The 24,246-nt window shown below is 41.5% G+C and overlaps 1 protein-coding gene across 6 annotated transcripts in view; it reads left to right on the top strand.

The window, feature by feature from the left end:
- Positions 1–24,246, top strand: part of TTLL5 (tubulin tyrosine ligase like 5) — a 142,892-nt gene that overhangs the window by 79,742 nt on the left and 38,904 nt on the right. For all 6 annotated transcript variants that reach the window (XM_076345132.1, XM_076345134.1, XM_076345137.1 and 3 more), the window contains one exon: positions 5,694–5,848. In XM_076345132.1, the coding sequence (XP_076201247.1) occupies positions 5,694–5,848 (155 nt within the window). The remainder of the gene's footprint in view (positions 1–5,693; positions 5,849–24,246) is intronic.

The following is a 24,246-nucleotide window of genomic DNA, read 5'->3' on the forward strand; positions in this document are numbered from 1 at the left end:
CGGAACCTAAAGATTCTGGTCTGGTCGTAAGGTAGAGGAGCAGTGATCTTACGTGTGTCTTACCATGATCCCTGTCCAATCTTTCTTTAAAGGAAAAGGTTTCTCAGTGAACTGTTGATGTTCATATATACCTTTAAAACTTGTCGATAAGGGTACATTGTGCCAAAAACTCTGTGGCATTAGGTCTCCTCCTGTTTCAGGCTGTGAACGGGTACATTGTGCTAAAAACTCTGTGGCATTAGGTCTCCTCCTGTTTCAGGCTGTGAATGTTTTATCATATTGAAGTTTTTTTTGGAAGAGACAATAAAGTAGGCCTATGATGACTGCGTTCTTTTGGCATATCTCTTAGTCTTGATCTTTGAAATATGTCTCGAACTCTGGATCCCTTTTCCTCCTCATCAATCAGAAAGATCCAAATGGAAATGAGATGCGTGACCTGGAGAGGATGCAAGTGTGGCTCCAAGTAAGAGAAATGGTCTTTAGACTTTGCAGATCTCCAGTCCCTAGCACTTTAATAGGCAAGAGGATATGACTGGCCTCTGGCAGAAAAATACTAAAACTACCAACTGGGGAGTGTGAAGTAGGCATTTTTTGTAGGGCATTGCTTGCTCAGTGTTGTAACACGTTGACCAGTGAAACTCGGGATCTGCTGTTCAGGATGTTGGTAATGAAAATTTAAGTCACTTCTCCACTCTCTGCCAAGAGGGGCAGAGTAACAACTTCTAGTGATGATGTGTCCCTGTTCACCCTGGTTGACTCCTGCAAACTAGCAAGAGAAACTCTCAGGCTTTTAGGAGGCTTTTCCTGAATCCGTGGAGGCTGATCTGCAGCACTGATTTTTTTTTTTTTTTTTAAGTCTTTGGCCATTGTTAACATTTGCTGCTTTAGCTTATTTGAAACATTAGACAAGATCAAGATGAAAACACTCATTTTATTATAGAAAAAAGGTTCTTGAATATGATAATGGGAAACTATTGAAAGAATAGTATAATGTAGATCAGAAATATGAAAGATAGTAAGCTCCTCATTTGACTTCTTGCTTGTGATTTCTTAAAGGTACTATACAATGGGTCTTTGTCTGTAGGATGCTATTAATTAGAAAAAAATTCTATCCTGGAATTTTCTTTCTTCCTATCTGTATTTGGAGATTTCATATTTCCTATTTAAATTATAAAGCAGATTAACAAAAACAAATCCCTCAACTCTTATATCCAGCACTTTCAGGTGTCATTCTGTGTTGTTGCCTTGCTTTCAATCTTGAATTTATTCAGAAATAAATTTCTCTTAATAAAGCAAGACCATAGAGACCAGTTCTTTTAAGCTTATGTGTCTCTGCTGTCAAGAAGGCAAGTGCATTGCAGTCATAAACTTACCTTGGGATGTTTAAAACTGGGGGGGGGGGGGGGGGGGGAGAAAAAAAGAGGTTTTTGGCATTATGCAATAATTTGTCTTTTGGCTTATTAGCTTTGTATCGAACTAAGTATAACAGTATGTGCTGTTAGGTTTTCTAACACAAGGCTCTATTTATCGATATGGCTGTGATAACCCACATGTTCTTCCCTCCCCTATTTCTTGATGTTAGATAATAAGTAGAAATACATCAAGTGGGCTCTCCTCCTTCCATGAGAGCTTTTTGGGATTTACTATCCCACTGTGTTCTTCACTCAGCATGTTCCTTTCAGCTTATGACCTTTTTGCTGTTCCCAACATTTAAAAAATTGTGGCAAAACTTTATCGATCATTCTATCATGAGAGATATTAGCTGTGTATTATCTTGCCTTTTACAGACTCCACAGAGAACGTATTGATGTGAGGAGAGATGTTTGAAAATAGGGATGCTTGAAGTGTGCAGTGCAGCACACATAGGTCTCCTGTCATACTGTCAGTGTCAGAAAAAGTGTTGTGAAGTCCCTCACTGCTAGCGGAAGACAGGAATCTCACCAAGCAGGAGAGTTTGAACCCATCTTGATACAACTCAATGTGAAAACGAACTTTGTTCTTGTAGATCCACACCAATAACGACCTTCCCTGTTGAGCCCCACTAGCCTGCCTTTCTTGGTTTTTTTTTTTTGTTGTTGGTTTTGTTTTGGTTTGGTTTTTTATTGTGTATGTTTTGTTTGTTTTATTTGGGGTTTTTTTTTTTGTTTTCCACTCCCACAATTTCTGAAGCTGCAAGCTATTCTTTATAGAGATTTTGGTATCTGCTTTGATCCAGGTGCTATATGTTATCTTCTTTTAAGCCAAAGTAACAATTGATTTGCTGCTAAGTATTTGCCTCTATAAAGGGAAGAATACAGTTTCATCAGGTGCACAGGAGGACTAGTGACTAGAAAATTTAGAGCCACTCTGCGGAGCACAGATGTGTTCGGGGTGCCCCAGCAATTGACCAAGGCAATGTCCTGGCAAGCTAATTATAGCAGCTGAAATGTCTCAGTGCATGGCACAGTAACAAGCAGTAACACCCATCTGGGTGGGCTGGCTGCAGCTAAACCTTATAGTCTCACTGGTGTTCTCTCCGTTATTCTGAATCCATTGCCTGTATTTAATCCTGCTGTAGTTTAAACACCTGTCTATCTGGAATGTGTGAAATGTCGCTACTACCCATGCTAAGCTATTTGCTCACCTGCTTTGCTTAGAAAGACAGCTTTCAAATAAAGAATGATACAGTGTTAGAGAGGAAAGCATATCACATTAATAGAGCAGGGGTGAGGTGGTAATTCATCAGACTAAATGGTTCTTGGTATCAAGATGATGAGGAGGGAGAACTGGATAAAGTCATCTTCATCTCACACATTGGATGTGTTAACAAAGTTGTGATGACTGTTGCTGACAAGCTAAGAATTGTATATATCCTATTTCATTTACCATGTTGGCCTCTGTGTTTGCCTCATTTGCCGTTCTTGCTTCTTTTCAGACAATAAACTCTTTGTGGCCAGAAACTGTCATTGTTAGGTATTTGTATAGTGCCTGGCACAATCAGAACTAAACCTAATTTGAAGTTTTCTGTTATTGCAATGAAAATGCTTTAATTTTTAATTAAATTCTACAGAAGACAGCAACATTTAAGGGTGAGGTAGAGGCACCAAAATGACACCTAATGCTGTTTTCTATATAAGATGGGTAGCACTGCCCATTACTAAGCTTGCCTGATATGTCCCACTGTAAGACCTTGTTTTAAATTGCTTGTGATGTTCCGAAACTTCATCCATTTGGACTCATGTTTTCTGTGCTTAATGTTCACTTTTCAGAGCACTTCAGGCAAGGTGAAGTGTTCCAGCCAAAACCAAGGCTGGATAAAAAAAACCCCAAACATTCTGTGCATTTTAATATCTACAGAACTTTTCTTTTAAATCTCTGGATCTCCCATGCTTTGGAATAGCAATTTGGAATTTAAAATTTTGTCCAAGCTTGATTGCACAGTAACTATCTGAAAAGCTTCAGGTGAAATATACTCAGCAGCACCTGCTAGAGCTTCTCAGCTTCCTCGAGGTTCCCTCCACACTGAGGATGCTAAACTGAATTTTTCTGTATTTGCACCTCTAGAGTACTGAGGCTTGAGACCCCCTTCTCCTGTGTTCTCAGTGACATGGTCCATGTTGGGTTGAGAGCCTGTCTGACTTGAATGTAGAATGAGTGGGAGTTCTGCCAAGGTGTGGAGAACAGCTAGGACAAGGAGGTTGTGAAATTTGGACCTGGACACAATTTGGGAGAGGACACTGAGAACCACTCAGGCAAAAGGACAGAAATGGAAGGAATGGCAGTGTGGTTGGTAAATGTGATCCAACGAGGAGCCCACATTCTGGGACTGGGTGAACAAAGACGTTGGCAAAAGGAGCAGGCTGGGGAGGGGAATAAAACTAGAACCACTTGGATATAGGGCATGTGAGCAACTGGAAGAGGAACTAAGAACAAAAGTGTGGGAAGACAGATCAAATAACTACTCCCATGGAAAGTTCCAGGCCTGAAATGGTGTGGCTCAGGTGCCAGAAGTAGTGGGAAGGCCAGTGCTGGAAGTCTGTAAGAACGAAACAGAACTGAGCAGACCAAGGAGAATGACACCTGAAATGTGGAAGGTGGGACTGACTAGGTCAGAATAATGACACACAGACAAGGAGCAAGAACAGGAAAGGATAGGGCTGAGAAGGGATGAGACAAAAGTGGTCGCTTTTGGAGAAGTGGACAGAAGCCTAGTGCATAACCACTATAATTTTATCCTGTCCAGAATTCGAAGTAGGAGTTAAGATTTCTGAACTTACAAAATGCTTAGATGCCTTGTACTACCAAACCACAGAAGGAGTGGCAACCTACTGTGTTGCCAGTTGCAATGTTAGTTCATGTTCCAGAGTTCAGTCAGAGGATACGAAGTCTGCAGTCCTGCACAAGTCTATTGTAGGTATAAGCATAGTGTATTGAAATGAAGCTGGTATGTACTTGTTTGAGTAATTGCGCACAAATTCTGGTAAAGAGCATTGTTAAGATCTCAAAGCTGGGAATTCACAAGCTATGCTTAAGTCACACTTAAGTGACTTAATAAGCATCACCTTTGAGATCTGGAGAAGATGCAGGGCTAGTTGTTAGACTCTCCTCTGTCTGTGTCATATGTCTCATTGGCTGTATGCCTTCCAGTTGCTGTAAAAGTGAGCAGTGGTAATACAGATAAGTCTTGCTTGCCATATGACCTTAATCTTGGTGCAGAACCATGTCTGTTCTGTGCTCCTAAAAAGCAGCATGAGATCATGTAATTAAAGGTAGTCATAAACTTAATTCTGGCAATGCCCGACTGGGAATCTTAGCTTTGCAACCTTTGGAGTGTTTTGTAACCTTCATAAAATGTGGTGGTTTTTTTCCAAATGTAAACTAATACTTACACTGCTGTAGTAGATACCATTACGTTATGTATTTAGGCTCACTTAAATAAACCAACAGATAGTGTCTGCTTGCAGAGTTTGATCTTTCAAGAAGGTAAACAACACAAGAAGAATGCTCAGAGAAAGAAACAATGGAATGCATCTTATATGCTTAAAAAAAAATAGATAATTTCTTTAGAGCTTAATATAACAAACATACACCTAACATGATTTTAGGCTATCATTAACTAGTGTATTTATTTGTGTGAACAGTTTGGAAGTGGTTGGGTGAGAAGTTTCTTTCCTGTGTGGTAGAGTTTGGTTTTGAATTTTATATCCAAGGTACATACACTGTTGGGTTGTGCCTCTATGTATGCATAGAGAGGGGTAGAGAGAGGACAGATGCATAGGCTGGCTTAGTGACAGAGCTCGTGATGACTGGGCAGGCGCTCTGGTCTCTGTTCTGTGTAACATGAACTTCTAGCTTTTGATTAGTGCATGTAGAGTTTATTTTTCACATGGCAGGAACGTGATGTTGCTTTATTACTTTGGGATTTTAGCCCCATTGTTGTCCTCTTCCTCCTTTGTTCTTCTGTGAATGGAAGGGTTGTAGTTTTAATGCTGGTACTTGAATTCATCTCAAGCATGGTGGCTGTCGGTGTCATCTCTGCCACTGCTTTATGCAACTAGCATGGTTTTTCTGCATCTGACAATTTTCCTTCTCTAGCAGTCTTACTTCTCTTAGTACATACTCTATCCAGGGTATTTAGTGACACCTTTTGCTCTTTTCTTGGCTTTTACTTGTTTCTGATGTCTGTCCTTTTTTTTTTTTTTTTGTCTCTTTAGTTAACAAACCTGAACTTGGCAAGTGGAGCTATAAGCAAGGGGAATGCTGCTGCCCCACAGAGCCACCGGTCACCACTCAACAAAAGAGGGTCATTGTGGGCTGTTCAGTCAGACATTCATATAGCTGACAAAAGATCTGTCTCTTCAGCAGTCAGGTAAGTTAAAATTGCTGCTCCAGCTTTTTGAAGAAGAATGCAGTGCACTCAGGAGCTCATTCGTAATTTGTGTTTGGCTTCTTGCTCAGAAGATAACATTTAAGGGCCTAGTACTGGTTCTTCTCAGGACTATCCTAGAAACTAGGCCTATGAAAATAGAGATATGTTCCCAGAGCTGGCAGGTTCATGGTGAAATAAGGGCATGGATGAACATGTAGGATGAAAGCGAAATGCCTCTTTCTCTTTGATCATTTCTCATCCCTACATCTGTAAGTTTAGGTTTGCTGGTGTTGAGGCATATATGCAGAATGCAAACTTATACCTGATACTGCAGAAATCTCCAATAAGGCCTCATCTTCATGCTTTTTCCTTGAATATCGAGTTTAGATTGTTCAAAGATAGAGCAGCATCTTGCAGTGTTTATGAAAGCTTCTTTTTCAGATGGCTTCTTCATGCTCTTTATTAATTTTGGACATTGGAATTTATATTTATGGCTGATATACTCATGGGACCTACTGCAGAATCACAGTCCTCTGCCCTAAAACCATTCTTCCTGGGACTGAAAGAGCAGCAAGATTTACCCCATGGATTCGGGATCTTGGAAGCTAGGAGCAAGGCAAGCTTGTTGCAGTAACAGGCCCAGAACTGCTGGAGATTTGAGTTCTTCCTTTGCCACTTCAGTAAATATTATTTATTCCTTTGCCTGAGCCTTCGTTTTTGTCTTTTAAAATAGAATAATGAGGCAGAGCTTCTCCAACACGAGTTTAGGACTGGAAAGCACTGTATACATGAAAATACTGATTCTTGCCATTGGTGCCTGAATGCTACTGGAAGATGGAGGGAGGTGGGAGAGGCAGACACACAGTGCAGAAGGCATGTGACATGAGTGGTCATCCTTTCCCAAATGGGTCCTTCAATAGAAGGATTGGAATGGGATTTGGAAAGCTCATGTAAAATTGTTCTTATTTCATCAGTCACTGCTTTTCATCCTGCCTAAAGAGGAGGAATGTAAGAAATGAATTCCTGGCCTGTTTCTGTTCCAGCACAATGTTTGCCTCTGGCGTTTAGAGTTATTGAGAGAGGTGGTGGTGATTCTGCTCTTGGAGCCCAGCCAGGCGAGCTATTGCCTAATCCAAATAAAGAACCTATCTAACAGGTGTAAACTGCCTTCCCCTCCTACATAGCTTGAGAGAGCAGCAGAGTGCAGGCTGTCCTAGAGCTTCCGTTCCTTTCTCAACCCTGTTTGCACCTCTGCATGGACTCACAGACATAGCTGGAAAAGGATTACTCATGGTCAAAATCTTCTGTTGCAGAACTCTGCAGAAGTCACTGTAATTACCGCGTTGCTCTGAAACCATTTCAGTTATATGTTACCTGTAGATCTCAGAATCCACCATTTAATGCCCAGAACTCCACTCTGAATGACTTCCAGGGCTGCGCCTCATCTAGCATTGTATGCATAGTTTAATGCCTTTAGAAATTCTGTTTTATTTTGTACAGCAATCTGAAAGTACTTCAGAATTGTCTGGCCACAGCTGGTATAAGATTCCATCTTCACACCTTTTATGAACCATTTAGTCTTTCAGTACCTCAGTTGCTCTGTTTTTATCCTTGGAGCAAGAGACAGAAAGATGTCTTAAGACCCTGTATTGAATTACTTCATGGCTGCTTGTATTGAATGGCCAGAATACCAGGAGTTAAAAGTTTTATGTAAATCTGGAAATGAAAAAAAAAGGGATTCTTGAGGCAGTGCTGAATTACTTGGGCTGTGAACTTTTATTTAATAAGAGAATTCCAAAAGGAATAACAAGGTCATAATATATGGAGATGGCTATCTTGTATTGTAAATGCCTTTTCTGCTACTTTATCTGTTACATTGGAGCAAGCAGGGTCATCTGATGGGTGTCAGCCTGTGCTCAGTGCTGGATAACTGAAGAAAAGCTTCCTGTTTTGTTCCATTAAGGTTCTGGTCTATCAGTTGTAGAATTCAGCAAGGATGGAAATATTTTGTAAATGGGTCTCTTATCTGGCTTGCACTTGGCTCCAGTTCAAACATCTGCCTCTGAAACTCAGTCCTTACAGTTTTTGTATGGCTCTGTGGTAAATCTAAGCCATTTTAGTGCTGCTGAGGTTTGTTTGAAAATTTTGTTTTGATGCTTGCAGTCTATAGGATTCAGGCTATTCTTACTGACAAATCTTCCTTCTCTTTAATTTCCACTCTCCCAGTACTGACTTATCTAAATGTTTCTCAAAAGAAGTTCTCCCTTCTTTTGTTGAATTCTTTTGGCTGTATGAGATGAGGTGCCAAATCAGTAGTCTGCTTGCCAAAAGGCAAAGGAGATCTTGAGTTTGTAATATAGAGGCAAAGAACAGTTCTGGATATGTTAAAGTGTTATCTTATAAATCTGTACTGCTGTGCCTTTTGAGATTTTTTTTTTTTGTCACTTTCTGTAAGCATTGGAGCTATTCCCACTTAAATGATGATTTAGGCTTTCAGTGTGCCCCAGACAAAGAAGCCTGCAGGCCTACACAAGAGCTGAGATGTTCCAAGTTGTACATGGGCTTACTGCTGACTACTGTAACATGGCTGTCGGCCCTGCCACATTTGCTGCAGCCCTGTCTTTGTTGCCCCCTGTAGCTCAATGAGGCTATGCCAAATCTGCTCTCTCCTTCTTTAACCCTAGTCCTGTCTCAGTGCCCTATTTCAGTTCTCTCTCAGCTTCTCACTCTATTCATCAGGCAGGATTGTCACTCCTTCACATTCTGCTGTAAAGGCACTAAACATGGTTACATGTTTTGTAGTAGAAATATTTAAGATTCCCATATATAATTTTTATCACAATTTTAGTAGTGTAATCTAAGGACAACAAATATGAAAGTGATTCCTCATTACCAGTGAAACTAATTTCCAGTCACTGAAGCCAAGACCTTACTAGAACTGCTTTTGAAAAAGCAGTCTCTTGAGAATGTTCTCAGTTGCATAATAAAGGTAAAAAAATCAGGTGTTTAAGAGAACGAAGCTTGTTGATTCAGAACCTGAGCTAACTTTCGAGTACCTGTTGGCAAATAGTTGCATAATCCCTAGTGGTGGGGACGGTAGATGTTCCTAGAAGCTTCTGAAACTAGAATCTGCAGCTTCTGTGTCACTTGTTTTTTGAAAAAGACAGTGGATTCTCCTCAAAGAATAACTTGGGCTCTGCAGGTCACTTAATCTCCAGGACCTGGATTTCCTTCTAACTGGTACAGATTTCTGTGTTTTCAGTGGGCACCTTGGATTCAACAGCAGCCATCCTTGCTCAGGTTCATCTTTTAGAACTCATATGGGCAGTCTGTTGGCAAGAATTCAGCAGTGAAATGGTCAGTGTTTTCTCAGACCTCTGTTTCATTAGCTTCTTGTTCTTTCATAACATCTTTCTCAAACCTAAAGACAAGACCAACATAGCTCTTCTAAAGTACTTGGCATATTTTTTCCTTGGATCTTCTGACAGATTTATTGAACTTGGTTAGGGGAGGCAGGCAAGCAAGCTTCCTTGTCATCAATCAGAGGATAGAATGGCAGCCCAAATTACACCAGACAGCCTGGGAGGGATACTGCAGTCAGAAACAAGGGAGTCTCCTTTTCTCCTTGCTTGACGTGCCCGAAATACTTCTTAGCTCATCATTTCAGCCAAGGTACTCAGGTTCATTGAGAAGTGATGTTTTGTTGGCAGGGTGTCTAATCTGGGTTAAATTGTATAAACCCAGACTTTTTCAATTTTCTGATCTAAGGGTTTCTAAGTTTAGTTTGCTCTGGTGTCATTCTCAGTGGTAGTAACAGCGGCAGCTGCTCAGGGCTTCACAGGCTGTGTGCACATACCTGCCATATGTCCAGGTTCCCAAACAGGCTCTGCTTTGTGTATTTTCATTTTTATTTTTCCTTGGCTGGAAGTATCAAATTGGGTGGGAAACTAGGCAATGCCACCCAGACATTTGGCATCTCAGGCTTTCAGGAACCCCAAACAGTATGCCTCGTGTCTGGAAATTCTGGAAATACCTGATGTGCAGTAAGCCTGCAGCTTTTTGAAGGAATCGGACTTCATGCCTATTCACAGCATAGTTAGAGCATTCACATAGTAGGTGCTGCTGGATTACATTGCATATATTTACTGCTCACGTACAAATCAACTGAACAATATGGGTGCAGGAAATCCAGTACCACTTAAAACGTTAGCTTCCTGTGCCTGTTCTAATAGCAAATATGTATTTATTTGTATCCCAAAAATTCTACACAGAGAAATGATTGTTGCACACCCCAGCTCACAAACTAAGACCCCTGTGCTGCATCCCCTGACGATCTTATGCTGCTTTTGCAATCTCCCAAACCAGGACCTTCTTTTTAATCACTGGCCTTCGTTAGCCTTGGCTGGGTAGTGGATACTTTATATCCTTCCCCACCTAGTGCCTACTACTGCTTCATGCTGGTTTCATTTACTGCTCTAGGGGTACATGTACTACATGTTCTAGGTTTCAGATGTTTTGCTCTGATCATACTAAGTATGTATCCTTTGGACTTGTGAGGATGTGAAAGAGCCTCTGATCTCTTTTGAGAGTTTGTTCTGTGCTGGTGTAAATAGTTTCTCTATTTCCACTGAAACTTTGAGTTTTGCCGGAAAGACCCCAGACAACTGTCACAGGCTAATTGTGGTTTATGGGTCTTGATCCTTTGTGTCAAAGGGGCAGCTTGCTGCATTTGACATAAAGGGAGGGTGAAAGTGGCTTCATTGTTTCCTCAGTTTTTATTTTAAATTTTGGAGGTGTGCAATGTAAAATAAGAAATCAGGCTGACTTAGGCTCTGAAGAGCTATGAGAAGAGTGATACTAGAATAGCCAAGAGACGTGCTAATGTGCAAGGTGATTCTCACAATGATAGCAGGGTGAGCAGTTGATGGGACAGTCTTGCTTTTTTGCAAGACTCGTGAGCTAGGCCAGGGTGGGCTTAGCATGGCAGAAGCACATGGACGTTGCAGTAGGGGCTGTAGGAAAGAGCTAACTACATATGGGCTTGCAGCTGGAAGTAAAGAGGAGAGAATTCCCAGGGATCTTGGCAGCTAACGCCAAGTTTTTATAAGAATAAATTATTTCTTTTTGTTACATACGAGTTGCCTTGTAGCTCTGCATCTTAAGGGTTGATAGTGACTTTATTCTCTTCCAAATCATTTGTTTCAAGCTCCCTGCGGTCTCTTGCAAGGTAGAGGCTGCCCAACTGCTGTCCTGTGCCACACTTGCCAAGTGGTCAGAGCCTGTTTGTTTGCACAGCATCTGGGTGCAAGCTAACTTGGAGACTGTGCTGCACTGATGCCTCTGGAGGAAATGAAGGGAGAAAGCAGCAGGCACTGAGGGCTACACAATAGGCCTTCAGTTCGGTTTGAGCAAACTGCATTGACCTTAACACCTCCCTAGCTAAGCAGCACAGAAGTGCCAGAGCAGCAGCAGACCAACAGCACTGAGTCCAGCCCTGTGCTAGCATAGCCACGTGTCTGTTCCTTGTTCCTCATACCGCTTGTCCTCTTCTCTTTTCTCTTTACCTTAATGCCTAAATTAATTCAATTTCTTTATTTGAGGTGGAGTAGTAATTGAGGGTGGGTACAGTGATTTTTCCGTGACCAATTCCCCGTCTGTGTCTCGTTGGCAGCTCTGTCACACTGATTCTGCCTGTGATCCTTGAGAAGTAGCATTTCTGAGAGCCCTGGATTTGGGGTTTGGTCTATTATTACCTTCTGGTCAGAGGAGGTTTGAGGAGGGCGGGCAAAAAATAAAAGTACTGCCTGGGTAGCTGTACGTTCTTGCAACTCATCCTGTCTCTAGTTTGTGCATGTTCTTCCTCTACCCATACATATTTGTGCCTGTAACAGCCTTCCCCTGCCCTGGCAACCTCTTACCTTTTTTTTTTTTTTTTTTTAACACATCTCCCAGGGTCACTGGTGACAACTTGTTAACTGTGGAAATGAATTGGCTGACTTAAACTTCAGAAATACATGGCTTGCCTTGTATTTTTTTTTTTCCTGTATATATTTTGGTCACACTAAAGAAACTTGTGATGGCAGGTCCAATTATTCTCCATCCTGCTCAGAAATCGCCCTGAGCCTCAGCACCATGGGTTGGCACAGTCCTGAAGGATCCCTGCTTCCCACAGCTAGGCCTTGGCTCTGTCTGTCTGGAGCCTCCGGGAGAGGAAAGGCGGAAAGCTCGTGACTTGCCCAGACAGCCTGAGGCCTGGCCCTGCAGCCTCGGTTCCCCAGACGCTGTTGAGTCGGACTTGGCTGGCAGCCGCTGCGCTGTTACTTTTCCGAGGTAATAAGTGAGATTAATCGCAGGACCCTTTCCAGAGGCGAAGGGGGTTTGGGCCGCGTGCAGGGAGAGCATAGGAGCCAGTGCTGGGGCTGTGAGCTGGAGGCGAGAGCTGGGGCCTTGCAGCAGGGCAGAGCGGGGCACCAGTGGACTTGTGCGAGCGTGGCCTCTCCGCTCAGCTACTTCTGGGAGGCTTTGCTGGAGCTGCAGCCTGGGGCCTCCCTTGGACTGGCTCTAGCTGAGCACAGTGGGCACAATGTCTGCATTACCTGTGTCTGCTGGCCTTGGGCAATTATGGTTATTGCAAATAGCGCTTGAAATTTGAGGGAGGCAGGTTTCTTTTTGACTGCATGACTTCCTTTCAGAGAAGATATGAGGATCTTTCCCATTATTCCTAGCAAGCAGCCCATGTTGATAGGTGGAGGGAAGTGACAGGGGTTTCATACCTTCCCCCAAGCCAATACTGCATAATGGTTTTGGGTTTTCTCATTTCAGCTGCCTCCACAAACTGACCTTACCCTAATGTAAACATAGGATTTGCCATCCTGGACTGGGCTGCTAATCTGTCTAGTTCTCCCGTCCTGTGCTTCGGAGCAACTACCACCACCATCTTCAGTAGAAGCACAGAGAACGTTCTGATGGGCAGCAGTGAAATTCCTTGTCTGGGGGGGAAGCTTGCTTTTACCCTCCACCTGTTAACCGCTGGCTTGTAGTTCTCAATACTTTCTGTTCTATGTAGTCTAGTGTGGATGTTGTCATTAATCATATATTTTTACTTTCTGGAAAAACTGTAGTCTCATTGAGCTGTGGCAGTGAGTTCCACAGGTGAATTACATACTATGCAAAAGTTTCCTTTTTTATTTTTTTCCCAAATTTGCCAAAAGTCTCTGCGCCCTTATTACACGAAGGCAAACAGAAATGCTTGATTTATTTTCTGCACTCTTTATTCTCTATGTTTCTATCATCTCCCTTCTTATTTGTCTCTCCTAAACTAAACAGTCCCATTCTTTTCAATTTCTAAATGGAAATCTTCCCAGCCCTCTAATAATTGTCTGGCTGTCTTTATAGAGATGACAAGAAATGAAAACAGTACATCAAGTAAGAGTAAAACATTGGTTTTATGTAAGTAACACTATTGTATCTTTATTTTCTAACTCATAACTTACATATACTAATATCTTGCTGGCTTCTGACCATGCTAAACACTGAATTTTTTATTAATATGCAGTTGTTTTTCTTTTATTATTGCAGTAAATGTAAAACTGAGCAACAGGTATAGGCAGTTCATGCTGATACAATTCTTTTTTTTTCTTTCTCTTTTTTTTTTTTTTCCTTCCTCACCAGTGAACTCTCCTCTTCCTGCTTTCAGCTGCCACCAGTGGATTTTGTTGGTTGTGACGGAAGTCACATGCTGTTTTCTGTTCTAATAAGCATCTAATTCAATATAGAACAAGTTGAGATCTTTTAGTGTCTTGCACTACTTGATTGATAACCTCCCCGCAGCCATCCCTGATCTTAGATCTCTTTGAAATATCCTGTGTAGGTTCTAGATATTTCATGTTGCAAAGTGACCAGCAGATCTCCCTTTCCTCTGCATTTATTTAAACCTCCCAATCACCATTAAAATAAGTGCTTTCCATAGTGGTATTCAGAGGGTTAATGTGGCCGTAGCTCTCACTTCAGTAGCTCTCATGGGGGGAGATTGTCTCTGCTGCTTACAGCCTTCTAGGAATGAGGGGACCCCAGTAGTCTGGTGCTCTGTGGGAGCAGCTCTGGCCACAGCAGCCTTTCTCTCTAGTGGAGTTCTGAAAGGGTTACAAGGGAGCCTTGGCTGTTTCTTTGAGCTATTTGGAAAGGACGGGCCTCAGACAGCTTGGCAGGAACCTGGGGCCCTGTTTTTTCCAACCCAGCCCTTCCTTCTGCACGGAGCTGTCAGGGAATCCCACGAATGTCTGGTTTCTCCCCTTTCCTAATGTTTTTTAGTAATATTTTTATCTGTCCCTGGCTTTTCCCCACACAGGGACCTCAAGTTTTGTCCATTGATTGGTCTTGCAGGTAGTGAGGTAGAAATGAAAGCCGTGCTACCATGCCATAGCTGTTACAATTAGTTCACAGTTGTGCAGCTGAGAAGGGCATTGGGAAGTTTCCCAGAAGAGCATCCTTTCTGGCATTGATCTTAGGGCAGGTCCATCTGGCCTAAGAACAGAGGGATTGAATGGGCCCATCTTTGAACTGTGCTATTCCTGTGGGTCACAGTGAGGCACTTTGAAATCTCAGAGCTGCATGTTCTGTATCCTCCCTACGAGACACACAACAGAATGCTGCTTTGTAAAAATGGAAATCCCCTTTGTAAGCCAGGCTTATGAAGGACAAGTTGGGTTAGCAACCTTTCCTTCATTTGCCTCATGCTCTCTAGGGTATGAAGTTGAACTCATTGTGAATATTTAGGAGATTTCCACATCTTCCCTATACCTTTTTCGCTTCAAGAAAATGGAGGTGTCTAGAGGGTAGTGTTAGAAAGGAAGTTTGGTTACTGTTGAGAGCAAAGGTCTTGAGCAGCTGTGTTGAAGACATTGGTGTTGTACAGCTGAGAAAGCACGATAATCCTAATTCAGTTTCTCTATCTCAGTAAGCCTGTCAGATGTTGGGAGCAGGGTGCGATCTGAGATCCATGTGGAAAGTCTTTCCAGAAGGCAGCCCTCATGTGGGGCAGTCCCTGGACAACTCTCTGAAGTCAGGAGCCAAAAGGCCTGGAGTCAAGCTCAGATGAGTTAAGGGTTTCAGTGACCAAGTATGAATGCCTGAGCAGGAGGTAGCATAAGGGGCCAAAGCGTTTTCCTTCCTGATAGGCTTTGTTTTGGGGCTACCTGCCATTGTAGAGTGAAGTTTCCACCACCAATGCACATTCACGTTTTCCATCCAGCCTGAGGTCATGCTTTAGCTTGGCTTGCTCAGGATGAGCATGGCGATCTTTTTGGTGTTTTATCCTGTGATATAAACAGGAATTCCCTGCCAAAAGCACAAAGAAACCCCTTTCCTATCCCTGAAAGTGTTAGTCAGCCTTTCCTATGAAGATCCTGCTTTGTCACCTAACTTTCCCCACCTTTCAGACTGGGGGAGTTTTGTAGCTGACACAAGTTTGTGGATTGTATGCTGTTGGCTCCATGACAGCCTGTTATTCTCCAGGGCTTCTCTGGGCTGCAGGTATCAAGCAGCAGCTGTTTGTGAGCCATGCAGGGCTCCAGCATTTAACAAAAACCTCTTTTGAAAAAGAGGGAGGGGAAAAAAAAAGCATAAAAAAGTCAGGAAGTATTTCAGCTTCCCTATGCATGTGGTGACAGCTTTGCTTGGTGATCCTGCTCACAAGCTCATAGGTTTTTGAAGTGTACATATATTGTGTAATCTGAAGAAGATGGGGCAACCAGAACTCCACTGTGGAACACCAGCTTTTTATTTAGGGAATAGTGTGAATTATAATAATGAGTAACATTCGTGGTTAGTAGTACTTTCTTAGTCTTTACCCAACACTGTATACTATCAGCCAGTGAGTAGTTTGACCAAAATGCTCTGGGTAAGAGGACTTGGTAATGAGCGAAAAAGCGTTTTGGTGGCTCAAGAAAGCTGGTTACTGGATTGTCCAGAACCAGTGCCAATTACAAAGATTAAGTGCACTGTTAAAGGTAGGCTCTGCAATGTCAGGATGGAAATACCGATGTATCCAGAGTCCTTTATAACGAGCAGTTATTTCTAGGGTTTCATTCTATAACAATAGTTGAAAGATGGATATTCTCCTTAAAAAAAAAAAAAGGGGCAAAAAAGCTAGGTAGTGCTTAGAGATACCACAGTTTCCAGACACTCTCCTGTTGCACTCACTGAACTTTTATTAACATTTCTCATCCAATTACTGTCCACAGCAAACCAGGTGGGGAGAGGCCAAGGCAGCCTGGCTGATCCAAGTCTACTGAAAACTGGCCCTGAGACAACAACCTTTAGTAAAAGGAATTTCAAAGTGAGAGCGCCTTATCAAAGACACTGTTTATGTTCCAGCTGCTGGTATCCATGATGTTGCATGGCTGCTTTGCTTGAATTTCAGATTGCATCTGGCTCAGTAAATGTCTTCCACTGCCCTTTCTATCTTTCTGCTATCTGGCACATGGGACTTGACTGAAAAGTTAGTCTAAGATGATTGTTATCTGGCAGTGCTGCACATGCTACTTGGCAGCTGTCTGTCAGGGATGCTTAGCCCAGGCAAGAGTCACCCTTTGGAGCAAAAGGGCTGTGGCTTATGTGGTCTTAACCTTTGTATGCATAAAGAATTCTTTATTTGCTTGTTGCTGAAAAAAAATAATTATAATCTTCTCTGTGAAGAATATAGCCAAGTTGAGCTGTGAATGTCTTCAGTGTTGAAAATTGAGTTTTCTTCAAAATTCAGCTCAGAAAACTTTGTTTGGTAGATTATGTGAAGAGGAGGGGAAACCTCAAGTCTGGACCATCTGTTTCTTTTTTGATATTGGGATAAGGATGCTGATGAGTAAAGAGGTGTCAGCTTCTCTTCACTTAGCATTTTGAAAAGCTGCAGATGCTGAGACTTGAAATTGAGTAAGTTTAAGAATTTTGTTTCTTGCTGCTGGTTACTGAGTGTAGATCCGCAAGGAGGTAACAGTCATACCAGCGAAGGCTTGGCATTCCTAGAAGCTGTTTGAACTTTCAGATCCACATCTATTTTTACAACTAATATAGCGTTTTCAGGGATTTTTCTTTTCTGAGATTTTAGCCACGGAACAGCATAAATGGAATAATATTCTTTATATTAGTCAGAAGCTCAGATTTGACACCTATGTTGGTCTTTTATGGTACTAATAAGTATCTAGAATTTATGGTTTCTATCACTTATCAACAATAATTCTGAATTTCCAGTACTTTTCCAGTACTCATTAAAGACAACATATTGCTTACAGTGTAGTGACTTCTACTTCCCATGGCAGTTTCCTAAAAGATCTCAAACTGTGATGTTAGAAAAAACTTGAAATAACTTGTTAGAAAGTGTGTTCAATGTATGTCTGATCTCAGCTCCACTAGAAGACATGTGGGTGTAAGATTCTTTGACAGTCTCATGATTTTGGCTTCTCTGTAAATATCTTCTAGTGGATGATAATTTCAACAGCAGTTAAAGGCTTTCCAACTCAGGCAGTCAACATGGCAAAGAGAACACAATCTCATCTGTTGTGAAGAAATCAACAAGGACTACAGTGTATGTGGAAGACCTAAGCACAGCCTCTTGAAACTCTCAAAGAAAGCCCCAAAAGTGACTCTTCAGAGACTTTACTGTTCTTAAGATGAGATGCGTGGATAAACACATCTCTTTCTAATAAAGAACTACATATAATATCTCCAAAATATTCTCCAAGAGAGTGAGATTTTGGTTCCTACTGACAGCGATCCCCCTAGCCTTCTGTTTTCAAAATTCCTTACCAAAAAAAAAAAAAACAAACCCCAAGAAAGTTTAGGGCTTATCCCTTATGAACAGTTCCAACAAAGGCTGCCTATTAAGATTTTTTGGAACAGCTGCCTTTCATAGAGTTTGATTTTGAATATTGAGAACTTGCTAATCTTTCTTCAAATTTGAAAACCCTCAAGAAGGAGCTGTGTTTTAATGTGGAATTAATTTCATTAAAAATCCACAGGAACAATAACTTTCTCTGTTATCTATTAAAGTTCACAAATATTTTAAGATTTTATTTTATATAAATAAATGCATATAATACATTTAAAATATTTATTAAATAAAATAACAGGTACTAGTAAAATAATTTTGAAAGTTCAGTTTTAATAATTGGATTATTCTGGTATATTTCAAGAAACTTGGATCCAATCAATTTTTAGTCATTTAAATATTTTGTCCTTCTGTTCAGGACATTGTTTGCATAACTGATTTTGTTTTTTTCAAAGGTCAGAGTCACATTTTCATTTTTTTCTGAAATTCCACTTTCCTGCTGCTGATGCTAACCCAAATGATTTAAATATGAAAGTATCCTCTACTATCTGTGTAAAGAGAACAAAAGTTATGCACGAATTTCTAGATTGTTTTGAGGTATAGGGGACAGAATATGTTTCATGTAGCGCGGTGGTTTATTGGTATTTTCTAAACAGAACAAATTCTTTGTTAACATATTATGGCCTCTAAAGCATTGCAGAACCTGAATATGTGAGTGTAGACATTAGGCCTGTGTTACTGAGGAGCATTTCTGTGAAAGGAAAGAGAACTGTGGTGCTGGATATTTTGTTGTTTGCATGTCTCACTCTGAAATTATCTAAATTCCTGATATCATGTAACTTCATAGATTGTGAATTGTTCTGCTTGTTGCTACAGAATGCATGGTTGTTTGCATCTTGTTTATCCAAATCTCACTCTGGTGTTTATGGTGTATATTGTTAAGTAGCAAAACTAGGTAAAAACTAGTCTTGTCATTTACTTTCAGTTTTTTTCTAATGTCTGTTATTCGTCTATATGTGAGAGCTTGCTTACTGTCTTATACTCCAACTAGTCTCTAGAGAGCCATAAACATAGTACACAACATGAAAATTAACCTCTTTGCAAATGTTACTATGTTCAGCTCAAGCCACCTGGAGGCCATGTTTGGACTCTTGTCTTTATGACAGACTAATATTCTGTGAAATGTAAAAGTTGTGGCCTTTGTGAGAAAAGTCTACTCTATTTAGAACTTCTGCTGAAACATCATGAAAGGCATCAAGTATAAAGAAGTGGCATATAATAGAGATTTCTTGATCAGACACTGGACACTATTGTTATTGTCCTCTCTTGATGTGCCTTATCTATGCTAGGGAGGGGACTCTTGAAAGGACATTATTCCACTAAGTGGCTGTGGTGTTTTAGTCTGTCCTTATAAGGGTTTAGCATCTGCAGCTGCATCTTTGATATGCTCATGGTTAGCATTACATGCAATCACTTGGTGAAATTCCTGAGGTAGTGATTCCATGGTTCCCATCTGTGTTCCTGAGTCTGGGAGCTTCTGACTAATTATACAATTTTCTCTGTACGCTGTAGGAAACAATTCCATTTTGGCTCTAGCAAAAGGGATTGGGTTGGACTGGAATATAGGATTGCATAACTTTTTTTCATCTTTAACCACAAATTCCTATGAAAGCTATTGCACTTCCTCTGAAGATACCTGCTCTTGGCTTTTGGTTTCCAGAGTCATTAGAAATATTCAACATCCATATACAGTCCAGAAGACCTAGCAATTGAAAGGCCTACCCAAAATCAGTCATCAAGGAATTAAGCAAAGTTGCATCCCTAAGGAAACAGCACCATCCCTAGATTCCTATTTTTCTCAAACCCCAAGGGGAAAAGATGGATATAGTATGCAGTTGGGATGACAGGCAGAGCTGGCACAACTGCGTCATAGACTCTTCTGTCCACACTGGAGGAGGAAACATCACAAATATGGGTGCCTGTTCAAGTGGACAGAATCAAAAAGCTTTTTTCTAGGTGCTGCAAATAAAACCAGTGCTTACAGTCTCTACCTCCTAGCCTGCAGTTGTAGGCTGAGGCAGAAGTCTCATGTAAAAGACTTCAAGCTCTAGGTGATCCAAGTAAGTTTTGTGCAACTTGAGCATCTTTTGCAGACAGGGTCTGACAGAGAGGGATCTTTCAACAAATCCTAGACAAGTCTGGGAACTGCCTTTTAGAGTGTGCCAGCTCTTTGTACTATACAATATAATTATCTGAACATCCTTTTGCTCATCTTCCTCTAATGACAGACTTTGACTGTCATCAGATTTAGCAGTTTCCTGCAGAAAGATATTGTTGACCCAGTTTACTGAGGTAAGCCTGGGCCTTTTCTGTAGTTTCAGAGGTGTTGTCACAAATTCCCTGTTCTCTGTGCTTAATTGTGGTCTGTCAGCTGGCCTGCTTGGTCAGCACGTGCGTTGCTGCCTGCTGGGGAAAGAGGGAGACAACTGAGTGATTTGGGGCTCTCCCACAATTTTCCAGTCCACCACCTGCTTTGGAAGTGGCTGTAGAACTGCCAAACATGCTGAAGTGGTTAAGTGTACCAGCTCCTAAAGAAGCTGAAGGGGAGGAGTGGTTCTTGCCTGATGGGTTTTCAAAGGGAGCTGAGACTTTGAAGTTCTGTTTTAGCAGCTGCCAGGTATGCTGCCTCAGCCCTGTGCAGCACTTCTGCCCCCAGCCTTTATGCGTTGTATTCTTCTTTACAGTGCCAGGATGGAGAGAGGGAAATAAAAGAAAATTAATTAAACCAAGAGTGTGGGCATTAGCAATAGTGATGTTTTATTATATTTTACCTTTTGAGTTATAGTGCCTTGTGCCACATGCCATGTGTCAGTGAAACACCTTGCACTTGCTTAGGCCTATTAGAGTAATAAATTTATTTCACTTCAGTTTTCTTTGCCTTTCTAATTACTGCTCCCTCACCTCTCTTCTGCTTTATGTCCCCTCCCAAAATAATCATAGTAATTTTAATCTTTTGTTCTGTAATGGCCACATAAAATAGGCATAGATTTACATCCATGATGCCCTAGAACTCCGTGCTGAGACTAGAGGGACCAGATCATCTTTCCAATAAGGAAAGAGAGAGACAGAGAAATGTGGTGGTTAAACCAAGGCTTCATATAAAGTCTCTGTTAAAGCAGGAACAGACACCACTCACTTGCTGTATCTGCTGGAGGCAGTTAGCTGGGAGCTTCCCCTTTACTCATTTAACTCTTCTCTGCCAGAAACAAGATGCTGTAATTCAGTTTATTCCACTCAATATTGGCCTTCTTTATGATAATGTGAACTCCTCCGTGATTTTTCTTGTTGAAACATTGGGTTACTGGAAATGCTGCAGGCTGAGCTCTGTTTTCAGGCAAGGAGGTAGATAGATCCCAATAGGAGGTGGGAATTTATGGAACAACATTAGGAGTGGAGTGGGGACTGTATTCTGTATAGCTTAAAACAAAAGACCAGCAAGGAGGCCAAAATTGTCATAAACTGGAACAGTCTCTTCTGGCAAGGCAACACGCTTCTGTGGTATTAATCCTTGGAGGACAAAGTGCCAAAAAATGGGGAGATTCTTGCTCTGCAGTACTTGAAGAGCTTACTTTTCCAGGTGAGGCTTTATAAAAATAAAAGTCTTTCCACTCTTTTCTTGCAGTTCTTTATAACCCAGTCCTGGTATGTCATCACCAGTTTCTGGAGGCAATAGAGGGGGACAGATGCACAGGAAGTTTTGGGAAGGAGGTGCACTGTTGGTGTTTTGGTTTTTTTTTTTTTGTTTTCAGTGCTGGCTATAGATTTTTCTAAAATATTTTCTCTTTCCATATTAAATTGATAACATGTAATTCAAAACTGAACCTGCCATTCTGTTCTTAAGTTATTTTTTAGACTGCATTTTAGCTATCAACAAAATACAGCAAATTTGTTTGAAAAATACCTTGTGGATTTTTAGGGCAGAATTCTTTTCTGAAAAGTAGTTTTCTGCAAGTAGGGTATCTCTGGAGGATTCTTAGAAGGAACACTACAGACCTGGAAAACTTCTGTCAGTTTTAGCTTGAGAAGAACATTGCTAGCAATTTGTGCTGCCTTGGTTGAAATAAGCACTTCCAGAAAGTATCTTCCATTACCTCTAAGGAAGTTGGGTGACCAGTGGAGTGAAGGAAAGATAGCACTTACTTTTTACAGTACAAATACAGCATTGCGTGGCCATCATGAGGCTTGCAGGGATTCCAAAAAAGCTAGCTGTAAAACAGCTAGCACCACAACCCTGGGATTGCTTTGGGGCCGGTGTGCCATGTTGCTCTCAGGATGGCTGGAAGTCTGTATGTCATGGTTTGTGTGTAGTATCTATCTGTGGTCTCTGTATCAGTAGCCTCCTCCTGGCCCTGCCCTTGCAATGGATGTGATAGGATGGTCTTGTCTATGCAGCATATAGTTACTGGGTCAGCTTCTGCAATAGGTAATAACTCATGCCAGTATTCTCTCTTTGTGGATCTGAGCGTATTCCACCCCCCCCCCCCGATTTTATTTTACGTAACCGCTTTATTATAGACTTTAGAAAGTGTGTGCTGACACAGACACCTCTTCCTATTCTTTCTCTAACCCATTGTTAAATGTTCAGGGAGCCACAGCAGGTGAGTTGATCTTTGTACAGGAGGTGGAGGTAAAAAATTTTCTCCCTTAACTCCAGCATAACAGAACTGCAAAAGGAACCTGAGGAGGAAAAATGTTCTGTTTAACAGGTGGGAGATCACTCTCAAATCCAGTCTATTTCTTGTCATACCTTGTTACCTTATCTACATCCACTTGAGGGACAAGGAGAGCAGAAACTACATACAGAATCAAGTTTATAACGTAGGGAATATAAGAATGCTAGAGATGTCTCTTTGGCCAGCATATAAGTGCTATTGGGCTTAGGGGACTGTGTAAGTCCTATCTTTTTATTGGGAAACTCCTTTAGCTTCATTACACTGGAGCTAGGTTGATAAATTTCAGTTGTTTAAGGGAAAAGGTCTCTTGAGGACCTTTACTCTGCCCTTGTATCAATGTTTGGGGAATTATCCAAAAACAAGAGACTGTTAACCACAAGCATACAGCCTCACAGCAAGAACCCAGAGAAGTGACCTTTAGTTCTTGTTTTGTATCTTTTTCTTATTTTACTGCATTTCAGCAGCTAGATGTTATACAGCTTTAGTGTGTTATTGAATGGTAGCAGCAGATGCATCTTGCTGGTGCCACGCTGCTACTCTGCCTCTTTTACCTGGACCATTTCTCCTAATATGACTGTGGCCCAGCTGGCTTTCAGATTACACTTTCCACAATCCCTGATTAGGTGAATTTGTACATCTTTGCTCTGGAAGTGCAGAACAGATCCTAGCCTTCCCTTTAGGTATATAGATTATAAATGTAGAAGTGTTGCTTCTTTTGTGAAGTTCTGTTACCTGGCTATAATTCTTGGCCTTGAAATTTATAGGCATGTCAGGGAACTGTGTACTTCAGCATGCTTCGTCCCCATAGACAGATGATCTAAGATGTCAGATTTATCAAGTCTTCTCTAAGAGACACTCATCAGAGGGTCTTCATCTAGCACATAACAACATGATAGGTATACTGGAGGTCAAGCAAAGTTGATTGCTTTCATGAACTTCAGTGCAAATTTTGTGGAGTCTAGAGGCTTGTCATGTTCTTTAGAGGTTTATTTGTGTACTTGATATTTAATATTTAGACAACAAAACACCTGAAGCTAGGGGCATATGACATCTCTGTTCCATAGTCATACGGCACAACTAAAAAAGTCATTTGGGCCTCAAGTGGTATGAGACCTAGACAGCACAACCCTGGAGGAACCCTTAAGGCCCTGTAGTGTAACACCATCATGTGCTATGTCTTTTGGGAGGCTGATGGTGGCAGGGGCATTTAGCTCTGGGCAGCGGCAGAGTGCATTGAGTACTATCCCCCATCTCATGAATCCTAACCCTACAAAACTCAACAGCCTGGTTTTTGTTTGTTTGTTTATTCTTCTCAAGTGCTCTAGATTTCACCAGTTTAGCCCAATTGTAACTTTTAACTTGCCTCTTGAGACTTGAACAAGGGGCCTGAGCTGCTTTCTTCATTCCCCATTCTCTCATTCAGTGGGATCTTGCAGCTGCTCCTTGAGCACATATAGCAAAGAGCACCACACTCTGGGAAAGCCTACGCAGGAGGAAACTTAATGGAAAATATTAAGGAGAAAAAAATGTTTGATGGACTTTTAATATAAAGGGGGGGGGGAGAAAAGAAAAGGGGGAGATTTATTCACTGTAATAGGAACCAAATGTTGGCTGGGACAGCAGCTGCACTCTCACTCTTTTGCTGTAAACTGTGTAAGCGGCTTTTCAAAGGAGGCATTACAGGGTGTAGGGCTGGTCCTGACTTAACCCTTGCCTCTCTGGAGAGAGGTAGGGAATATGGGTTTCCAGGAGAGATTAGTGGCTTTAATTACAGACCCAGTCATAAGCATATTCTAGACAGATAGCGGTGCCCATTTACTGTTTTCATCCTCATGTGCTACTGC

The sequence above is a fragment of the Aptenodytes patagonicus genome, chromosome 7, assembly GCF_965638725.1.
Source record: "Aptenodytes patagonicus chromosome 7, bAptPat1.pri.cur, whole genome shotgun sequence".
Lineage (NCBI taxonomy): Eukaryota > Metazoa > Chordata > Aves > Sphenisciformes > Spheniscidae > Aptenodytes > Aptenodytes patagonicus.